At 42.0% G+C, this 21463-nt stretch overlaps 1 protein-coding gene across 2 annotated transcripts in view; it reads left to right on the forward strand.

Annotated features, from left to right (window-relative positions):
* Positions 1-21463, forward strand: part of LOC128688477 (phospholipid phosphatase 1-like) — a 90028-nt gene that overhangs the window by 26740 nt on the left and 41825 nt on the right. Inside the window, exon 1 of one of the 2 annotated variants that reach the window (XM_070080559.1) lies at positions 13151-13694. The exons of the other annotated variant lie outside the window; for it this stretch is intronic. Coding sequence (XP_069936660.1) covers positions 13601-13694 — 94 coding nt within the window. The 5' untranslated portion in view covers positions 13151-13600. Of the gene's footprint in view, positions 1-13150; positions 13695-21463 lie in introns of those variants that run through there. 2 annotated transcript variants of the gene reach the window in all.

Here is a 21463-nt window from a genome sequence, read left to right on the forward strand (position 1 = left end):
TTATAGTCTTCCCTCATCTTATAGTCTCCCCTCATCTTATAGTCTTCCCTCATCTTATAGTCTCCCCTCATCTTATAATCTCCCCTCATCTTATAGTCTCCCCTCACATGGGTAGTTTGGTCAACTGGATTCACAAATTTGTATAGAAGATGGCTATAGAAAACAGCGTTTGAGGAATCGACTTAGGTGTTGAGTGCATGTTCATTCTGAGTGCATGTTCGTGCTTGTGCATGTTCCATACACAAATAACCCGCACATAGAAGAGAGAAGCTTACGACGACGTTTCGGTCCGACTTGGACCATTTACAAAGTCACACTAACCAGAAGTGGAGCAGGACGGCTATATATAGGCAGGAAGAGGTAGTGGTAGTAGTAGTAGTAGTAGTAGTAGTAGTAGTAGTAGTAGTAGTAGTAGTAGTAGTAGTGGTAGTAGTAGAAGTAGTAGTAGTAGTAGTAGTAGTAGTAGTAGTAGTAGTAGTAGTAGTGGTTGTAGTAGTAGAAGTAGTAGTAGTAGTAGTAGTGGTATTGGTAGTAGTGGGGAATAAGGAGGAGGAGCCAGTCAAATACAAAGAAAGGGGAGCACTGCAAGGGAGCTAGGTGCCCACAAGGGAGCTAGGTGCCCACAAGGGAGCTAGGTGCCCACAAGGGAGCTAGGTGCCCACAAGGGAGCTAGGTGCCCACAGAGGGAGAGCAAGTGCACAGAGGTGGGGAAAGGGGAAATGGTGAAATAAATAATGAAGGAACAGAAACACGAGACAGAAGAAAGACAGACAACCCAGAGGAGAAAAAGGAAAGAGGAAAGGGGAAGAGGGAGAAGAAGAAAAAGAAAAAGAAAGAAAAAATGAGGAGTCAGGTTAAGTCACGGGTGTTCTGAAGTTTGGAGCATTTTACAATGTAGTGGGAGAGGAAGGCATCTACAGAGACGAAGCCAGGACTAAGATTCATACAAGGAAAGTTGTGTATTAGAGAGGATTCGACTAGACGGCGACTGTTAGAGTTGGAAGTAGGGAAGACAGTTTTAGCAGAAGACCAGTCAATAGGATGGCTATGATCTCTGACGTGACAGAAAAGAGCATTGTTAGTGTCGGCAAGCCTAACACTATTTTTGTGCTCCCTAAGTCTGTCAGAAAGAGATCGACCAGTTTCTCCAAAGTATTGAAGAGGACAGGAGGAGCAAGAAATAGAGTAGACACCAGGAACATCTGTAGAGGGAGGAGAGGTATGAACGAGATTAGTGCGAAGAGTGTTAGTCTGGCGGAAGGTAAGCTTGATGTCTAAGGGACGGAGAGAATTGTTGAGATTAGAAAGACCGGAAATGTAGGGAAGGCAGAGGACAGAAGAGTTCCCAGGAGTAGAGAGTTTGGCAGAGAAGAAATTACGTTTAGCATGTGAGAGGGCAGAGTCTATGAAATGGGAAGGGTAGCCAAGACGGGAAAACGAATTATGAAGAGTGGAAATTTCTGCTGGAAGGAACTGAGGATTACAGATGCGGAGGGCGCAGAGAAAGAGGGAGATAAGAACACTTTTCTTGGAAGGGGAAAGCATGATAGGAAAAGTAGTGAATGTACATGCCACTGTGCATGTTCGTGCTTGTGCATGTTCATTCTGAGTGCATGTTCGTGCTCGTGCATGCTGTCAGTCTTTTTCCTTAAGACAACAGTAATTTTGGCAGCATCTGTTTTGCAGTTTACTCGACGTGGCTGACTGATAACCCTGAACTGACGCTGTGATTTCAGGGTTTTCCAATTTTTTTTTTTTTTTACTTTCAGTGCATAAATCTCGTCTCAGTAGATAGGCAGCGCAGGAGTCTTCATTACCAGTCTGGGGAAAATTTCTTTGTTCTACTACTTGTAATGTGTTGAAAAGTTCAGCGGCCGTTTTTTCTTCAAGTGTTGGAGTCATTTCTCACTTCTGTGGTGTTTCTCTTCTGCTCCGTTAGAGCGACGCATTTTACGCAGATTTTGGATTACAATATTTCTCGGAGAGTTGAACTAGAGCGAGTCAAACGAGAGGTCGCTGCTCTAACGACCAGGCCACCACCACCAGCTTCAGCAAGTCCCTGTCACACCAACTCTGAAGTTAGAAATACTACAGTGGCCAAGTTACGACCCGACAACCCTTGTTTCTACACATCAAGCGTCTCCTGGTGTCTCAACCTAAGCCAGAGTCCGGCTCCTGTCCCCTTACATTGTCACTGAGCTGGCTTCTAAAGTTAGCTTCTTACACTCAGTAAACTGAGGCTAGAGTGACCCTGACGGATCTCCTGGGATTGTGAGATAGCTCAGTATTTATTTTGGCCTCAGTCAATACCGTAAATATGAAAAATAATATTTACAGGACCTCGACCTGACGCTGGCTGCTTCAAGGGTCGCAGTCTGTGTGTCCTTTGTCCATGTTAGTGTTACTGTCTTTGTTAGTGTTACTGTCATTGTTAATGTTACTGTCATTGTTAGTGCTACTGTCATTGTCAGTGTCATTATCAGTGTTCCTGTCGTTGTTAGCGTCACTGTCGTTAAATAGATTTATTGTAATTACAAAAACCTATCAAATTTACGTTTGAGTAATAACGTTTTTATCGTCAGACTGTTGTTGCAGGTAGTGTGCATGACCATAGAGCCCGGAAGTGAGCTCCAGTGCATGACTCCTCTTTCCCACCTACCTAAAGCTCTCTCTCTCTCTCTCTCTCTCTCTCTCTCTCTCTCTCTCTCTCTCTCTCTCTCTCTCTCTCTCTCTCTCTCTCTCTCTCTCTCCCTCTCTCTCTCTCTCCTAGCCTTCCTTTAGTGCATGACGCCTCTGATGTACCTAGTGTGCATGACTCACTCCTTCACGTTGATGCTTTACCCTGCTCATCTCCCTTCAGTTGGTAGCACCTCCCACCCTCCCTCATCTCACCCATGCATACTCCCACTCCCAATTATTGATCCCGTGCATGTTCTCTCTCCTTCATTGCTCCTACGCATACTCTTCTTCCCACACTCCTTCCTTGCATGCTCTCCCTCTCTCTTGTGCATACTTTTACAAATCCTTCGTCATTTAAGTACCTCCTTCCTTCTCCTTCACCTCTCCTCTGTCTCCTATGATTCTTTCCTTATCACCCCCATCCATCCCTCATGTTATCCACCGCCTTCCATCTATGTTTTGTTCTATTCTTTCCATCTATGTCCTGTTTACCCCTTTCATCTATTTCCTCATCAAGATGGAAGTAGATAGTTCTTCTCAGCAGATAGCCTTGGCGAGGACCCTCATGTCTTCTGTCATTTTTCTGTACCCCCATGCGTTATCCTATCCCCTGGAACAATACCGTGGCTGGAACAATACTGTGGCTGGGACAGTGCCGTGGCTGGAAGAGTACTGTGGCTGGGACAGTACCGTGGCTGGAACAATACCGTGACTGGAACAATATCGTGGCTGGAACAATACCATGGTTAAAATGATACCGTGGCTGGAACAATGCCGTGGCCGGAATAATACCGTGGCTGGGAAAATACCGTGACTGGAATAATACAGTGGCTGGAATAATATCGTGGCTGGAATAATAACGTGGCTTGAACAATACCGTGGCTGGAACAATACAGTGGTTGGGACAATACCGTTCCTGGAACAATACCTTGGCTGGAACAATACTGCAGCTGGAACAATACCGTGGCTGGAACAATTCGCAAATAATTAACAATTAGAGGTGAAAATTTAGACGACGTTTCCGGTCGCTCATGAAATTTTATGGTTTCGATTCATCCCGGACCATCATCAAGTCACGAATGAGCGAGAGTCAGCAGAGAAGACCAGAGTACAGGTCAGGAAGGAAAGAAAGAAAAAGAAATAAATGAAAGAAATTATCAAAGAAAGAAATAACGAAAATAAACACAAGAAAAAAGGAAAGAAAAGGAAAGAAGGGAAGAAAGAAGAAAGAAAAAAGGGCTTCGCTTACCGCATGATTCCTCCCTCATCACATAATGGGAGGGATCCTTCACTAGCCGGCAGCGTCTTACCCTCGACAAAAACCACAAGAGACTGACAGGTAAATGCAGGTTACACTATTCTCTTTTTTTCTGCCTCATCAACGGAAATTACTTCAGTCTGTCATAAACTTCCTACGTTTTCTTTGATCGCCAGACAATCAAGGGTACGCTTAAGTTTTCTATGAAGTTTTTTGGGGGGATACCTGTCATTATTTTATTTTGTTTTGTGTTGTTTAAGTGTACCCCGTAGCTATAGGATGACATATACACGTCAATACACTGTTTTTTGCTACATTGGCGTCATTAGATATCTCAAATAAGCTACGACTGGGTTTATTATACTGTCTATCTTCGTATTCTTCAATAAGTGGACAATAATGCACATAGTGTTCAAGATAGTGACCATATGGAATAGGAGGAGAAATTTTTTCCTGGATAGAGGCATGGTTGACAAATAGGCAGCAGAGAGTTTGCATAAATGGGGAGAAATCAGAGTGGGGAAGTGTCACGAGCGGTGTTCCACAGGGGTCAGTGTTGGGCCCCCTGCTGTTCACAATCTACATAAACGACATAGATGAGGGCATAAAGAGCGACATCGGCAAGTTTGCCGATGACACAAAAATAGGCCGTCGAATTCATTCTGACGAGGACATTCGAGCACTCCAGGAAGATTTGAATAGACTGATGCAGTGGTCGGAGAAGTGGCAGATGCAGTTTAATATAGACAAATGCAAAGTTCTAAATGTTGGACAGGACAATAACCATGCCACATATAAACTAAATAATGTAGATCTTAATATTACGGATTGCGAAAAAGATTTAGGAGTTCTGGTTAGCAGTAATCTGAAACCAAGAAAACAGTGCATAAGTGTTCGCAATAAAGCTAATAGAATCCTTGGCTTCATATCAAGAAGCATAAATAATAGGAGTCCTCAGGTTGTTCTTCAACTCTATACATCCTTGGTTAGGCCTCATTTAGATTATGCTGCACAGTTTTGGTCACCTTATTACAGAATGGATATAAATTCTCTGGAAAATGTACAAAGGAGGATGACAAAGTTGATCCCATGTATCAGAAACCTTCCCTATGAGGATAGACTAACGGCCCTGAATCTGCACTCTCTAGAAAGACGTAGAATTAGGGGGGATATGATTGAGGTGTATAAATGGAAGACAGGAATAAATAAAGGGGATGTAAATAGTGTGCTGAAAATATCTAGCCTAGACAGGACTCGCAGCAATGGTTTTAAGTTGGAAAAATTCAGATTCAGGAAGGATATAGGAAAGTACTGGTTTGGTAATAGAGTTGTGGATGAGTGGAACAAACTCCCAAGTACCGTTATAGAGGCCAGAACGTTGTGTAGCTTTAAAAATAGGTTGGATAAATACATGAGTGGATGTGGGTGGGTGTGAGTTAGACCTGATAGCTTGTGCTACCAGGTCGGTTGCCGTGTTCCTCCCTTAAGTCAATGTGACCTGACCTGACTAGGTTGGGTGCATTGGCTTAAGCCGGTAGGAGACTTGGACCTGCCTCGCATGGGCCAGTAGGCCTTCTGCAGTGTTCCTTCGTTCTTATGTTCTTATGTTCTTATAACCAAGTTTAAGCCTGGCCACTACAACATCAGTCAGTCTGTCAGACTGTCAGAAGTACTTGTAACCAAGTTTAAGCCTGGCTACTACAATATCAGTCAGTCTTTCAGACTGTCAGAAGTGCTAGTAACCAAGTTTAAGTCTGGCTACTACAACATCAGTCAGTCTGTCAGACTGTCAGAAGTACTTGTAACCAAGTTTAAGCCTGGCTACTACAATATCAGTCAGTCTTTCAGACTGTCAGAAGTGCTAGTAACCAAGTGTAAGTCTGGCTACTACAACATCAGTCAGTCTGTCAGACTGTCAGAAGTACTAGTAACCAAGTTTAAGTCTGGCTACTACAACATCAGTCAGTCTTTCAGACTGCCAGAAGTGCTAGTAACCAAGTTTAAGTCTGGCTACTACAACATCAGTCAGTTTGTCAGACTGTCAGAAGTACTAGTAACCAAGTTTAAGTCTGGCTACTACAACATCAGTCAGTTTGTCAGACTGTCAGAAGTACTAGTAACCAAGTTTAAGTCTGGCTACTACAATATCAGTCAGTCTGTCAGACTGTCAGAAGTACTAGTAACCAAGTATAAGTCTGGCTACTACAACACCAGTCAGACTGTCAGACTGTCAGAAGTACTAGTAACCAAATATAAGTCTGGCTACTACAATATCAGTCAGACTGTCAGACTGTCAGAAGTACTAGTAACCAAGTATAAGTCTGGCTACTACAATACCAGTCAGACTGTCAGACTGTCAGAAGTACTAGTAACCAAGTATAAGTCTGGCTACTACAATATCAGTCAGACTGTCAGAAGTACTAGTAACCAAGTATAAGTCTGGCTACTACAATATCAGTCAGTCTGTCAGACTGTCAGAAGTACTAGTAACCAAGTATAAGTCTGGCTACTACAATATCAGTCAGACTGTCAGAAGTACTAGTAACCAAGTATAAGTCTGGCTACTACATCATCAGTCAGACTGTCAGACTGTCAGAAGTACTAGTAACCAAGTATAAGTCTGGCTACTACAATATCAGTCAGACTGTCAGACTGTCAGAAGTACTAGTAACCAAGTATAAGTCTGGCTACTACAACACCAGTCAGACTGTCAGACTGTCAGAAGTACTAGTAACCAAGTATAAGTCTGGCTACTACAATATCAGTCAGACTGTCAGACTGTCAGAAGTACTAGTAACCAAGTATAAGTCTGGCTACTACAATATCAGTCAGACTGTCAGACTGTCAGAAGTACTAGTAACCAAGTATAAGTCTGGCTACTACAATATCAGTCAGACTGTCAGAAGTACTAGTAACCAAGTATAAGTCTGGCTACTACAACATCAGTCAGACTGTCAGACTGTCAGAAGTACTAGTAACCAAGTATAAGTCTGGCTACTACAATATCAGTCAGACTGTCAGACTGTCAGAAGTACTAGTAACCAAGTATAAGTCTGGCTACTACAATATCAGTCAGACTGTCAGACTGTCAGAAGTACTAGTAACCAAGTATAAGTCTGGCTACTACAATATCAGTCAGTCTGTCAGACTGTCAGAAGTACTAGTAACCAAGTATAAGTCTGGCTACTACAATATCAGTCAGACTGTCAGACTGTCAGACTGTCAGAAGTACTAGTAACCAAGTATAAGTCTGGCTACTACAATATCAGTCAGTCTGTCAGACTGTCAGAAGTACTAGTAACTAAGTATAAGTCTGGCTACTACAATATCAGTCAGACTGTCAGACTGTCAGAAGTACTAGTAACCAAGTATAAGTCTGGCTACTACAATATTAGTCAGACTGTCAGACTGTCAGAAGTACTAGTAACCAAGTATAAGTCTGGCTACTACAATATCAGTCAGACTGTCAGAAGTACTAGTAACCAAGTATAAGTCTGGCTACTACAACATCAGTCAGTCTGGCAGACTGTCAGAAGTACTAGTAACCAAGTATAAGTCTGGCTACTACAATATCAGTCAGACTGTCAGACTGTCAGAAGTACTAGTAACCAAGTATAAGTCTGGCTACTACAATATCAGTCAGACTGTCAGACTGTCAGAAGTACTAGTAACCAAGTATAAGTCTGGCTACTACAATATCAGTCAGACTGTCAGGAGTACTAGTAACCAAGTATAAGTCTGGCTACTACAATATCAGTCAGACTGTCAGACTGTCAGACTGTCAGAAGTACTAGTAACCAAGTATAAGTCTGGCTACTACAATATCAGTCAGTCTGTCAGACTGTCAGAAGTACTAGTAACCAAGTATAAGTCTGGCTACTACAATATCAGTCAGTGTTCACATTACAAGTTGTTCCACTAACATTCTTATCAACATTCATGTTATCATAGTTAGTGATAGATCTACTCAGGCTTCTAACTGCGTTTCTATAACGTTCACTTTCATTATTTACTTCTCTCCTAATATTATTCCTAATGCTAGACACAGATATACCAAAGTTATATTCTACATTCTCCTTCAGGGAACTTTCTTGGACCAACTTATCAACTTTATCATCAAGGAATAATTCAGTGTGTGATGGAATCCATAACAATTGTACATTAATTTATTTTTCTCTGATTCTGGAGCCTTTGTGTCTGGCTTCTCCAATAAGCATGTTGTTAGTCATGTTGTTAGTCATATTGTTAGTAATGTTGTTAGTCATGTTGTTAGTAATGTTGTTAGTCATGTTGTTAGTCATATTGTTAGTCATGTTGTTAGTCATGTTGTTAGTCATATTGTTAGTAATGTTGTTAGTCATGTTGTTAGTCATGTTGTTAGTCATGTTGTTAGTCATGTTGTTAGTCATGTTGTTAGTCATGTTGTTAGTAATGTTGTTAGTCATGTTGTTAGTCATGTTGTTAGTCATGTTGTTAGTCATGTTGTTAGTCATGTTGTTAGTCATGTTGTTAGTAATGTTGTTAGTCATGTTGTTAGTCATGTTGTTAGTCATGTTGTTAGTCATGTTGTTAGTAATGTTGTTAGTCATGTTGTTAGTCATGTTGTTAGTCATGTTGTTAGTAATGTTGTTAGTCATGTTGTTAGTCATGTTGTTAGTAATGTTGTTAGTCATGTTGTTAGTAATGTTGTTAGTAATGTTGTTAGTAATGTTAGTAATGTTGTTAGTAATGTTGTTAGTAATGTTGTTAGTAATGTTGTTAGTCATGTTGTTAGTAATGTTGTTAGTAATGTTGTTAGTCATGTTGTTAGTAATGTTGTTAGTCATGTTGTTAGTCATGTTGTTAGTAATGTTGTTAGTCATGTTGTTAGTAATGTTGTTAGTAATGTTGTTAGTAATGTTGTTAGTCATGTTGTTAGTAATGTTGTTAGTAATGTTGTTAGTCATGTTGTTAGTAATGTTGTTAGTCATGTTGTTAGTCATGTTGTTAGTAATGTTGTTAGTAATGTTAGTAATGTTGTTAGTCATGTTGTTAGTAATGTTGTTAGTCATGTTGTTAGTCATGTTGTTAGTAATGTTAGTCATGTTGTTAGTAATGTTGTTAGTCATGTTGTTAGTCATGTTGTTAGTCATGTTGTTAGTCATGTTGTTAGTAATGTTGTTAGTAATGTTGTTAGTCATGTTGTTAGTAATGTTGTTAGTAATGTTGTTAGTCATGTTGTTAGTAATGTTGTTAGTAATGTTGTTAGTAATGTTGTTAGTCATATTGTTAGTAATGTTGTTAGTCATGTTGTTAGTCATGTTGTTAGTAATGTTGTTAGTAATGTTGTTAGTCATGTTGTTAGTCATGTTGTTAGTCATGTTGTTAGTAATGTTAGTCATGTTGTTAGTCATATTGTTGGTAATGTTGTTAGTCATATTGTTGGTAATGTTGTTAGTCATATTGTTGGTAATGTTGTTAGTCATGTTGTTAGTCATGTTGTTAGTCATTATGTTGTTAGTCATTATGTTGTTAGTCATTATGTTGTTAGGTAGGTAATTTACACGTTACTATGCAAAACAAGTGAACTTAACAATGTAAAACAAGCCACATGGGGATGGAAATCTTTATCTCAAGATCTGTCGCACTCGAGTGCGTCGTCAGGAGCTATGCAATGTTGCAAGACAGCAACAGGATTGAGGGTAAATTCTCTGAGGCAAGGCAGAAGGTATCAGTGGAAGTCCTTATATTACTATGTATGATAATTGGAATCATCTAAATTTGTATAACTGTACTTATGTGTACCTGTACCTAAACAGACATATCAATCGACTAGATTACGTTAAACAATTATTTTAATTTTTAACGACTCCACAAAATATTTGTATAATTGACTATTAACCCGTGGGATCAGTAACGTGGGATAGCCCAGTAAGGCCACTGTATCTGGCTTATTTATATTAAGGACCGTCTTATCCTTTCCCAGGATGCAACCCACAGCAGTCAGCCAACACTCAGGTACCTGCTTATCGCTAGGGGAACAGCAGGGAACAGTTGCAAAGAGTTTACATATTGTAATTAGGGGGAAGCAATAAATCCGCATGGATCATATAGGAGCGGGGAAACAGGATGCATCCAGGTTCGATCTGAGGAAGAGTAGTTCAGATTCAATTCCTTTCATGAGGTCAAGGATATGTGGGTTAACGTCCCACCAGCGGCAACAGCCAGGTTGACCAGGCAAGTACTAGATAAGCCTGGCCCATGGCCGGGCTCTGGGAATAGAAAAACTTTCGGAACTAAAAACAGCATCAACACTGGCTTGGCATCTCTTACTTTCAAGGTTCTAGCTATCTGGCCTATCTATTTCCTTGCGGTTGTAATAGCGACAGTTCCATGATCCTTGATCGTAAGATCATTGTACGATATCACAAAGTATCTCTCATCTCTCTTTCACTATGCTAAGTGGTTTGTGGTATTCCTTTTTTTTCATATTTCAAGTTTTTCCATAGCGAGGAACCTGAAATTTGTCCTCGTCGAGAATTATATTATTTTCTGAGTCCCACTGGAAGACCTGGGTTATATCAGCTTGTAGATTTGCTATCTTCTAAGTGGATGCCTTGTCTGTAAAGGATGATACAATGCTATGACTTAAGTGACTATATCGAATATTAGAATGAAGATGGGTGAAGGCAAGTACTAGGCCTTGAGGAACAGAGCTTTACACTGTAGCAGCCTCAAATTTGACTTGACTGACTGTTACTTTTTGGGTCTGGCTCGTTAGAAAATTAAAAATTAATTTGCCTACTCGTTCAGTTACTCCTTTTGTACGCATCTTATGTGCTATTACACCATGATCAGACTTGTCGTAGGCTTTTGCAAAATCTGTGTATACTTCATCTCCATTTTGAGTGTCTTCCAGCGCACCGAAGACCATGTCGTAATGGTCCAACAACTGCGAAAGGCAAGAGCGACCTGTTTAAACTCACGTTGCCCAGGAATGTGCACGTACGTCACACGTAACATTCTTTCTAAACTAGGATTTCAGCGATTCACACCCCTTGTCGAGCTACAATACCCAGCAAGGTTCACTAACGCTCTTAACAAAGGTTTTGTGTACTGATGATGTGTACTCTTAGCCTTAATGTTTGTAGAAGTATTAAGAAGAAAAAACATAACGTGATGAGACATGAAATTCCCAGACGTTGGAAGATGTAATAAAATTTAATATTTTATTCTTTTAAATAAAATGTAAGTTTTCCCACCTCTAACTCCAGTTTAATTACGGTTAGAAATGGACGAAGAGAGATTATCTAATGAGGAAAAGAGAAAGTGAGAGCTCAAGAAAGATAAAAAAAAAGAAATTCAGAGACTTGTGAATAAGGGATTATTATTATTATTATTATTATTATTATTATTATTATTATTATTATTATTATTATTATTATTATGCATAGGTGTCATAAATCACCCTGAGAATGGGAAGTAATCAGGTTTGATCCGAAGAAGGGAAGGGTAGCTCTCATTCCTTCGATCAACAGATCACCGAAGCATCAGCCACCAGCCACCTTTCTCAGTCTCAGGATGGGGAGGCAAAGAACATACACAGTTTCAAGAGTAGATATGAGTGGACCTTGAAGGCCAATAATCTCTGAAACCAGTCTATAATAGCATGCTGGGCCAGGAGCTATGGCCCTTCTCAGCACAACTAAGAGAACGGTCACCAGTTAACACAGGTTAAGTCTAAGTTTGATTTAACTGGTCAGTCACTACCATTTGTAATTAGTAATTGTGTGACAGAGGCACATGTCAACACTTGTCCTGTTTTGTGTGTGATGCGTTAGTTAATATTCGTCACTAGTGCGTGCGTGCGTGTATGTACACTCACAGAGTTGTGGCTGTAGGGGTGGGGTTGAGTCATGGCCCCTCCAGGTTTGTGTGTGTGTGAGAGAGATAGGAGGGGGAAGAAATGAAGATTGTTTACCTACATTCCCTTACCCACCACCATTCCCTCACTAGTTATCCATCTTCCTTGCCTCCACCAGCTGCTGACCCCCGGTTTACCTTCCTGGGAAGGTGTCATGTCCACCTGACTATTTCACTTCCATTCTTTACGACACGATATGTTACACTACAAAACAAATTGCGATTTTCCTTCCGTACCCGTCTCTACGCCACTAGGAGTTCCTTGATGTTGGTGAGGGGCTCTTGATTTAGGGAATTGGATCTGTGCTCCAGTTCCCCGAATTAAGCCTGAATGCTTTCCACATCCCCCCCCCCAGGCGCTGTATAACCATACGGGTTTAGCGCTCCCCCTTAATTATAATAATAATAATAATAATACGCCACTAGGAGAGAACAACAAACATGAATACATTAAAATAAAAGTGGAAATGCTTAGCAGTAAGTAGGTACCTGGGTGTTAGCAGAGTGTTGTGGGTCGCATCCTGGGGAAGATTAATAAGTAAGTTTATTCAGGTATAGGTACGCATAAATACAGTTACATAAGCTGTCACACACAGCAGCATATGTGTAGATTACCTAGGATAACCTAAGAAAATCAGACAAAATGACAAGTCAATATCTTATTTAAATCTTAATTAAAAAAGGATCCAGTGGAAATAAGCCATATTAGTTTTAAGTAACCCTGGGTAATTAACCCTCCTAGGTAATAATTTGAAAATCTTATTTTACCTACGATGACTCAGTCATATAAACACGGGAACTCGTCATGGTGATAAATAAGGTTTTCCATAAGAGGCTTACCACATCAAGTTGCCAGTGTTCCCACCAGTGTGTACGAGACTGTCCCTCCCACTTTGGAAGGTTTAAAGTATACTTGTTGCTTGTAAACAACACTCACCTTTAAGGCTTTGTTTATTGTTACACCACAAAATATTATGAAGCCCGAAAACCCGTTCTACCGTACTAGCAACTGATATAGCTTAAGGAAGCATACAATCAACGTTGGTATACCAGGCTAACATAACCTCCCGTCAGGTCCTGTAGGATAGCAGGGTGTCTGGTGGTCAATATACGGGTTGAAAACAGTAAGTCACAACTGCGTGAGGTAGAATGCTGGTGCCTTGAGAGAGAAATTCATAGCGAGTAGCAAACAACAAATGATAATACAATGATTGAGTACCAGTCGTTGGCAACTCACTGCTGCTACACGAGTCACATAATGCCACAAGGCATCACCAGGCGATTTACCTACTCACAGTATACCGTCGACACTACTAAATATGCACACTAGCGTAATAAACCGCCAGTTACACGTAACGAGATTATTCACCTGCAGCAGTCCCAGTCTGAAGATGTTCAAAAATAGACAGGGAAATCCCAGTTGTGGCACCACAGCTAGGAAATGGTGTGAGAGGGAGAGCAGTGAACACAGCCCAGCTGAGACCAGTCTAGACCACAGTGTGGTTCTCTACAGCTGAAAATATTAATTTAATTCGCTATCCACGTGCTTTAGAGCCCTTGTCAGCGTGCTTCGAAGTGCTTGTGCGTTTAAGAGAGCAAGGAATCTTAGATACAAGAGTGAATAATCTAACAGCAAAAATAGCCAAAAAAAATATATTTGTAGTGTCAGTGATCCTTAAGTTGAGAGTGTCAGGTGATGCAGAACGTGTTAAACCCCAGAACCCGTCTTCGTGGTCTTTTTTGTGAATCTGCGTCTGGAAGATGACCAGCGAGACGGCCGATGATGCTGCGAGGAAGAGGAGGCTCCGCCAAATAGCCTATTTACAGCGTCACAAGCGGAGAATTGGGTGGCCAAGTGAGTAACTTAGTGCTGAGTTACGTCCCTTCAGGTCAACCTTTTTATAAACATAAGAACGAAGGAACACTGCAGCAGGCCTACTGGCCCATGCGAGGCAGGTCCAAGTCTCCTACCGGCTTAAGCCAATGCACCCAACCTAGTCAGGTCAGGTCACATTGAACATTAAAATGGTATAAAATACCGACAGGTTGTTAGGTAAGACACATATGCAACAGTTAGGTATCTTTATTTCGAGATATACACCACAGCACCGTATCATCCTTTGCGGATGATACTAGGATCTGCATGAGGCTGTCATCTGCTGAGGACGCGGTTAACCTCCAAGAAGATATAAACAAAGTTTTCCAGTGGGCGACGGTAAACAATATGATGTTCAATGAGGACAAATTCCAACTACTCCGTTATGGAAAACTGGAGGAGATAATAACTAGAACAGAGTATACTACTGACTCCGGCCATACAATAGAGCGGAAAAATAATGTAAGGGACCTGGGAGTAGTAATGTCTGAGGATCTCACTTTCAAGGATCACAACAGTGCCACGATCGCACGTGCAAAGAAAATGATAGGATGGATAATGAGAACTTTCAAAACGAGAGATGCCAAGCCCATGATGATCCTTTTCAAATCACTTGTTCTCTCTAGGCTGGAATACTGTTGTACATTAACATCTCCATACAAAGCAGGTGAAATCGCAGATCTAGAGAGTGTACAGAGATCCTTTACTGCACGTATAAGTTCTGTCAAGCACCTTAACTACTGGGAACGCTTGAAAGCACTTGACTTGTACTCGTTGGAACGCAGGAGGGAGAGATATATCATAATCTACACTTGGAAAATCTTGGAAGGAATGGTCCCAAATCTGCACACAGAAATCACTCCCTACGAAAGTAAAAGACTGGGCAGGCGATGCAAAATGCCGCCAATAAAAAGTAGGGGCGCCATTGGTACACTAAGAGAAAACACCATAAGTGTCCGGGGCCCAAAACTGTTCAACAGCCTCCCATCAAGCATTAAGGGAATTGCCAATAAACCCCTGGCTGCCTTCAAGAGAGAGCTGGACAGATACCTAAAGTCAGTGCCGGATCAGCCGGGCTGTGGCTCGTACGTCGGACTGCGTGCGGCCAGCAGTAACAGCCTAGTTGATCAGGCCCTGATCCATCGGGAGGCCTGGTCGTGGACCGGGCCGCGGGGGCGTTGATCCCCGGAATAACCTCCAGGTAACCTAACAACAGGTCACATTGACTTAAGGGAGGAACACGGCAACCGACCTGGTAGCACAAGCTATCAGGTCTAACTCACACCCACCCACATCTACTCATGTATTTATCCAACCTATTTTTAAAGCTACACAACGTTCTGGCCTCTATAACGGTACTTGGGAGTTTGTTCCACTCATCCACAACTCTATTACCAAACCAGTACTTTCCTATATCCTTCCTGAATCTGAATTTTTCCAACTTAAAACCATTGCTGCGAGTCCTGTCTAGGCTAGATATTTTCAGCACACTATTTACATCCCCTTTATTTATTCCTGTCTTCCATTTATACACCTCAATCATATCCCCCCTAATTCTACGTCTTTGGTCGGATGACCAAAAACTCCAACGGCGGGTCATCATTTGACTAAGACCCGCGTCAAGAAACACTTGTCCTGTTTCCTGATGAACCTTACCTAACCTATATCTTGGAGATTTGCCGTGTCCTCAATGGATGATACTCTCATGCAGATCCTAGTATTGTCTACAATGGACGATACGGTGCTATGGTTTACATCTCTGTGTCTGATATGAGGATGAGGAACAGGATACCTGGAGTATACCCGGAGAGAGTTCCGGGGGTCAACGCCCCCGCGGCTCGGTCTGTGACCAGGCCTCATGATGGATCAGGGCCTGATCAACCAGGCTGTTACTGATGGCCGCACGTAATCCATCGTACGAACCACAACCCGGCTCGTCAGGTGCTGACTTTAGGTGCCTGTCCACTGCCTGCTTGAAGACAGCCAGGGGTCTATTGGTAATCCCCCCTGATGTATGCTGGGAGGCAGTTGAACAGTCTTGGGCCCCTGACACTAATTGTGTTGTCTCTTATTGTGCTAGTGACACCTCTGTTTTTCAGTGGGGGGGATGTTGCACCGTCTGCCGAGTCTTTTGCTTTCGTAGGGTGTGATTTTTGTGTGCAAGTTTGGTACTAGTCCCTCTAGGATTTTCCAGGTGTATTTAATCATGTATCTCACTCTCCTGCGTTCTAGGGAATACAGGTTTAGGAACTTCAAGCGTTTCCAGTAACTGAGGTGGTTTATCGCAGTTATGCGTGTCGTGAAGGTTCTCTGTCCATTTTCTAGGTCAGCAATTTCACCTGCCTTGAAAGGTGCAGCAATATTCCAGCCTAGATAGAACAAGCGACCTGAAGAGTGTCATCATGGGCTTGGCCTCCCTGGATTTGAAGGTTCTCATTATCGATCCTGTCATTTTTCCAGCAGATGCGATTGATACAATATTTTGATCCTTGAAGGTGAGATCCTCTGACATGATCACCCCCAGGTCTTTTAAATTAGTTTTTCGCTCTATTGTGTGGTTGGAATTTGTTTTATACTCTGATGAAGTTTTAATTTCCTCACGTTTTCCATATCAGAGTAACTGAAATTTCTCATCATTGAACTTCATATTGTTTTCTGTAGCCCATTTAAAGATTTGGTTGATGTACGCCTGGAGTCTTGCAGTGTCTTCAGTGCAAATTCGGGTGTCATCTGCAAGGGAGGACACTGCGCTGTGGCTTATATCCCTGTCTATGTCCGATATGAGGATGAGGAACAAGATGGGAATGAGTACTGTGCCTTGTGGAACAGAGCTTTTAACCGTAGCCGCCTCACTTTATTCTGTTGACTACTACTCATTGCGTTCTATTTGTTAGGAAATTATAGATCCATCTACCGAATTTTCCTGTTATTCCTTTATCACGCATTTTGTGCCCTATTTCACCATGGTCACACTTGTCAAAGGCTTTTGCAAAATCTGTGTATATTACATCTGCATTTTGTTTGTCTTCTAGAGTATCCAGGACCTTGTCATAGTGGTCCAGTAGCTGGGACAGACAGGAGCGACCTGCTCTAAACCCATGCTGCCCTGGGATGTGTAACTGATGGGCATCTAGATGGGTGGTGATCTTGCTTCTTAGAACCCTTTCAAAGCTTTTTATTATATGGGATGTTAGCGCTATCGGTTTGTAGTTCTTTTGCTGTTGCTTTACTGCCCCCTTTGTGGAGTAGAGCTATGTCTGTTGTTTTTAGTAACTGTAGGACGACCCCAGTGTCCATGCTCCTTCTCCACAGGATGTTAAAAGCACGTCATAGGGGCTTCTTTCAGTTCTTGATGAACACAAGAGTTCCATGAGTCTGGGCCTGGGGCAGAGTGCATGGGCATGTCATTTATCGCCTTTTCGAAGTCATTTGGCGTCAGGATAATATCAAGATAGGTGTGTATGTCTACCAAGTTCTGTCTCGCTCATAAAAAAATCATTTAGGTCTTCGACTCTCAGTCTGGTTAGTGGCTCGCTAAAATCCGAGTCATATTGGGACTTGAGTAGCTCACTCATTTCCTGGCTGTCATCTGTGTAAGACCCATTCCGTTTAAGTAGGGGGCCTAATACTGGATGTTGTTCTAGACTTTGATTTGGCATAAGAAAAGAAATAGTTTGGGTTTCTTTCAATTTCATTTATAGTTATAGTTCAGGGGCGAGTATTGTGCCTTGTGGAACAGAGCTCTTTACTATGGCCGCTTCCAATTCTGTTTACCACTACTCTTTGTGTTCGTTTGGTTAGACAGTTGAAGATCCATCTGCCTACTTTGCCAGTTATCCCTTTAGCATGTATTTTGTGTGCTATTACACCATGATCGCACTTGTCAAAGAATTTTGCAAAATCTGTGTATACATCTGCATTATGTTTGTTTTCCAGTGCACCCAAGACCATATCATAGTGGTCCAGTATTTGCGAGAGGCAGGAGCGACCTGCCCTGAACCACGTTGCCCTGTGTTGGGAGTCCAGGTGGTTGTTATCCTGCTTCTTAGAACTTTTTCAAAGATTTTTATGATGTGGGACGTTAAAGGTATTGGTCTATAGTTCTTAGCTACTGCTTTGCTGCCACCTTTATGGTAGGTTGGTTGCTATGTAGGATAACAATGAAGAAGTTAGTGAGTTGATAAAGTCCACTGTGTGGGCGAAACGTAGTCAATAAAGGATCACATTATATCTCTAATAATAATAATAATAATAATAATAATAATATTATTATTATTATTATTATTATTATTATTATTATTATTATTATTATTATTATTATTATTATTATTATTATTTATCCCCAAAGGGGTTCCTTTTAAGAGGTTACTTAATTTTTTTCTTCATCCTTGATTTTTTTTTTTTTTGCTCGAGAACGCCTCATCCAATCGGCTTCAAATTTCAAACGCTTGTGTACGGTAACGAGGACCAAATTGTGAGAACAGTTGTCATGTTCACGTGCCCTGTCACTAAAGTTACTGAACCCATTACCAGCTTCCTGGAATGAGTTGGATCATTTTATTCCTGTTAAATAACATTAATAGGTGCCAGGATGGCACCTATTAAATTTTGTTTGTGTGCAGGCAAATTTGTTGATGAAAAATATTAAAATGTGGAATTGTTGGAAACCGTGCCATAACTGGAGAATGACTCATCTGATCGGCTTCAAACCCTAAATACCTTTGTATCTTTATTGGAAGCATTGCATTAATTTTGGGCTGTGGGTGCCAATTTGCCATTTTCTGGCCAAATTTATGAAATAGGAATTTAAAAACTCAAAATCAAATATTATTTATTACATTAATGTAGGGCCTGGGCAAGGACTGGGCCGCGGGGGCGTTGACCCCCGGACACCCTCCAGATGGGCAGGTAGATGTAAATGAGAAAATAATTTTTCAAAAAAGTAAAGATACGATTCTTTTTTTTTTTTCTTAACGTTCTCATAAATGTTCGTGTATTACTCGGGAACGCCTTGGTAGATTGGTTTTAAATTTTCAACGTTTGTGTATTTTATCATGGACAAAACCACGAATCTACGAGCATTTGCATGCGTGGGTGACCTAGCCATGATGCCTCGTGGGTCATTGCCAAATTTTCCTTCCGTGTGATAGGTGGATACAGGCTCCTCTGATCCCCTTCAGAGGTTAGGTAAGGTCAGCTCCGTCAGGAAACAGGACAAGTGTTTCCTGACGCGGGTCTTAGTCATATAAAGGAAATAAATGACCCCAATGGAAATAAGTCACTCTGACTTTTTTGGGTTATCTTAGGTTCTCTACACATATGCTGCTGTGTATGATAATCTGTGTAACTGTATTTGTGTATACCAGAATAAACTTACATATTATGACCCGCAGCTGGAGATTTTGGTCATCTGACCGAAGCCTTCCACTGGCCTACCAATCCACCCCTGTAAAAATTGTAGTTATGATTATAACCATTTTTGATATCGGCTTCAAACTTTCAACAGTAGTATGACCCAGTTAGTAGAAGGTTCCTATATTTAAGTATGTATTGATGCCATTTTTGTCGATATTATCTTGAAATGGTGTACATAGTATTATTTTACCTTATTCCATTATTTTTGCTTCGGTGCTGGTGAGGGGCTCTTGATCCAAGGAACTGGGCTTGATCTTCCTCTTGCTTTGATCGAATACGAATGTATCACATTCCACGGGCGCTATATGACCTCTACGGGTTTACCGCTTTCCCCCGATTAAAATGTAGTAGACGTGGAAGGTATTATGCCACCTGTGACAACTGACGCATCGGAGGAAATGGATGGAAGGTGTCCCGGGTTGAGGCTGCGGAGGTGCAAACTTTGTTGGACTCTGCAGTAACTGGCAAACGCATCTTCAGGTCAGCTTTAAACTTTTGGTTCTGACGTGTCTTCCTCAAGGGAAACAATATCTTCATGTTAGGTTGTACACATGCGCGCGCGTGCACGCACGCACACACACACACACACACACACACACACACACACACACACACACACACACACACACACACACACACACACACACACACACACACACACACACACTTTTAAAAAAGGAGACAGACACGAAGCATTAAACTACAGACCAGTGTCACTGACATATATAGTATGCAAAGTCATTAGAAAAGTGATGGAGCACCTAGAAAGGAATGAGCTTATCAACGACAGCCAGAAGGGTTTCAGGGACAGGAAATCCTGTATTGCAAACCTACTGGAGTTCCATGACAGGGTGACGGCAGTCAGACAAGCGAGAGAGGGATGGGTAGATTTCGTTTTTTTTGGGATTGTAAGTAGGCGTTTGACACAGTTCCACACAAGAGTTAGTGCAAAAACTGGAGGATCAGGCAGGGATAACAGGGAAGGCACTGCACGGGATCAGGAAATACTTTAGGAAGACAACAGCGAGCCATGGTACGTGGCGAGGTGTCAGAGTGGGCACCTGTACTGAGCGGGGTTCCACAGCGATCAGTCCTAGGACCGGTGCTGTTTCTGGTATTTGTGAACGACAAGAAGGAAGGAATAGACTCAGAAGTGTCCCTGTTTGCAGATGTGAAGTTGATGAGAAGAATTCAATCGGACGAGGACCAGGCAGAACTACAAAGGGATCTGGACAGGCTGCAGGCCTGGTCCAGCAACTGGTTCCTGGAGTATTTATACACCGGGCACATCTGAGGTGCACATCAACCAAATAACTACTGCAGCATACGGGCACCTAGCAAACCTAAGAAGAGCATTCCGACATCTCAATAAGGAATCGTTCAGGACCCTGCACACCGTGTACGTTCGGCCTGTATTGGAGTATGCAGCACCAGTTTGGAACCCACACCTAGCCAAGCACGTAAGGAAACTAGAGAAAGCGCAAAGGTTTGCATCAAGACTAGTCCCGGAGCTAAGGGGCATGTCCTACGAAGAGAGGTTAACAGAAATCAACCTGACGACACTGGAGGACAGGAGGAATAGGGAAAACATGATAACATGTAAAATACTGGAGGGAATTAACAAGGTAGATAGTGACAGAATGTTCCAGAGATGGGACACAGCAACAAGGGGTCACAGCTGGAAGATGAAAACTCGGATGAGTCACAGGGATGTTAGGAAGTATTCTTCAGGCACAGAGTTGTCAGGAAGTGGAACAATCTGGAGAGTGATGTAGTGGAGGCAGGATGCGTACATAACTTTAAGAAGAGGTACGATAAAGCTCTTAGAGCAGGAAGAGTGGACCTAGTAACGACCAGCGAAGAGGCAGGGCTAGGAACTGAAACTCGACCCTTGCAACCACAAATAGATGAGTACGTACACACACAAACACACACACTCAAGCACTAAACTACAGACCAGTGTCACTGACATGTATAGTATGCAAAATCATGGAGAAGATTATCAGGAGAAGAGTGGTGGAACACCTAGAAAGGAATGATCTCATCAACAGCAGCCAGCATGGTTTCAGGGACGGGAAATCCTGTGTCACAAACCTACTGGAGTTCTATGACATGGTGACAGCAGTAAGACAAGAGAGAGAGGGGTGGGTGGATTGCATTTTCTTGGACTGCAAGAAGGCGTTTGACACAGTTCCACACAAGAGATTAGTGCAAAAACTGGAGGACCAAGCAGGGATAACAGGGAAGGCACTACAATGGGTCAGGGAATACTTGTCAGGAAGACAGCAGCGAGTCATGGTACGTGGCTAGGTGTCAGAGTGGGAACCTGTGAT

The sequence above is a fragment of the Cherax quadricarinatus genome, unplaced genomic scaffold (genome assembly GCF_038502225.1).
Source record: "Cherax quadricarinatus isolate ZL_2023a unplaced genomic scaffold, ASM3850222v1 Contig606, whole genome shotgun sequence".
NCBI lineage: Eukaryota > Metazoa > Arthropoda > Malacostraca > Decapoda > Parastacidae > Cherax > Cherax quadricarinatus.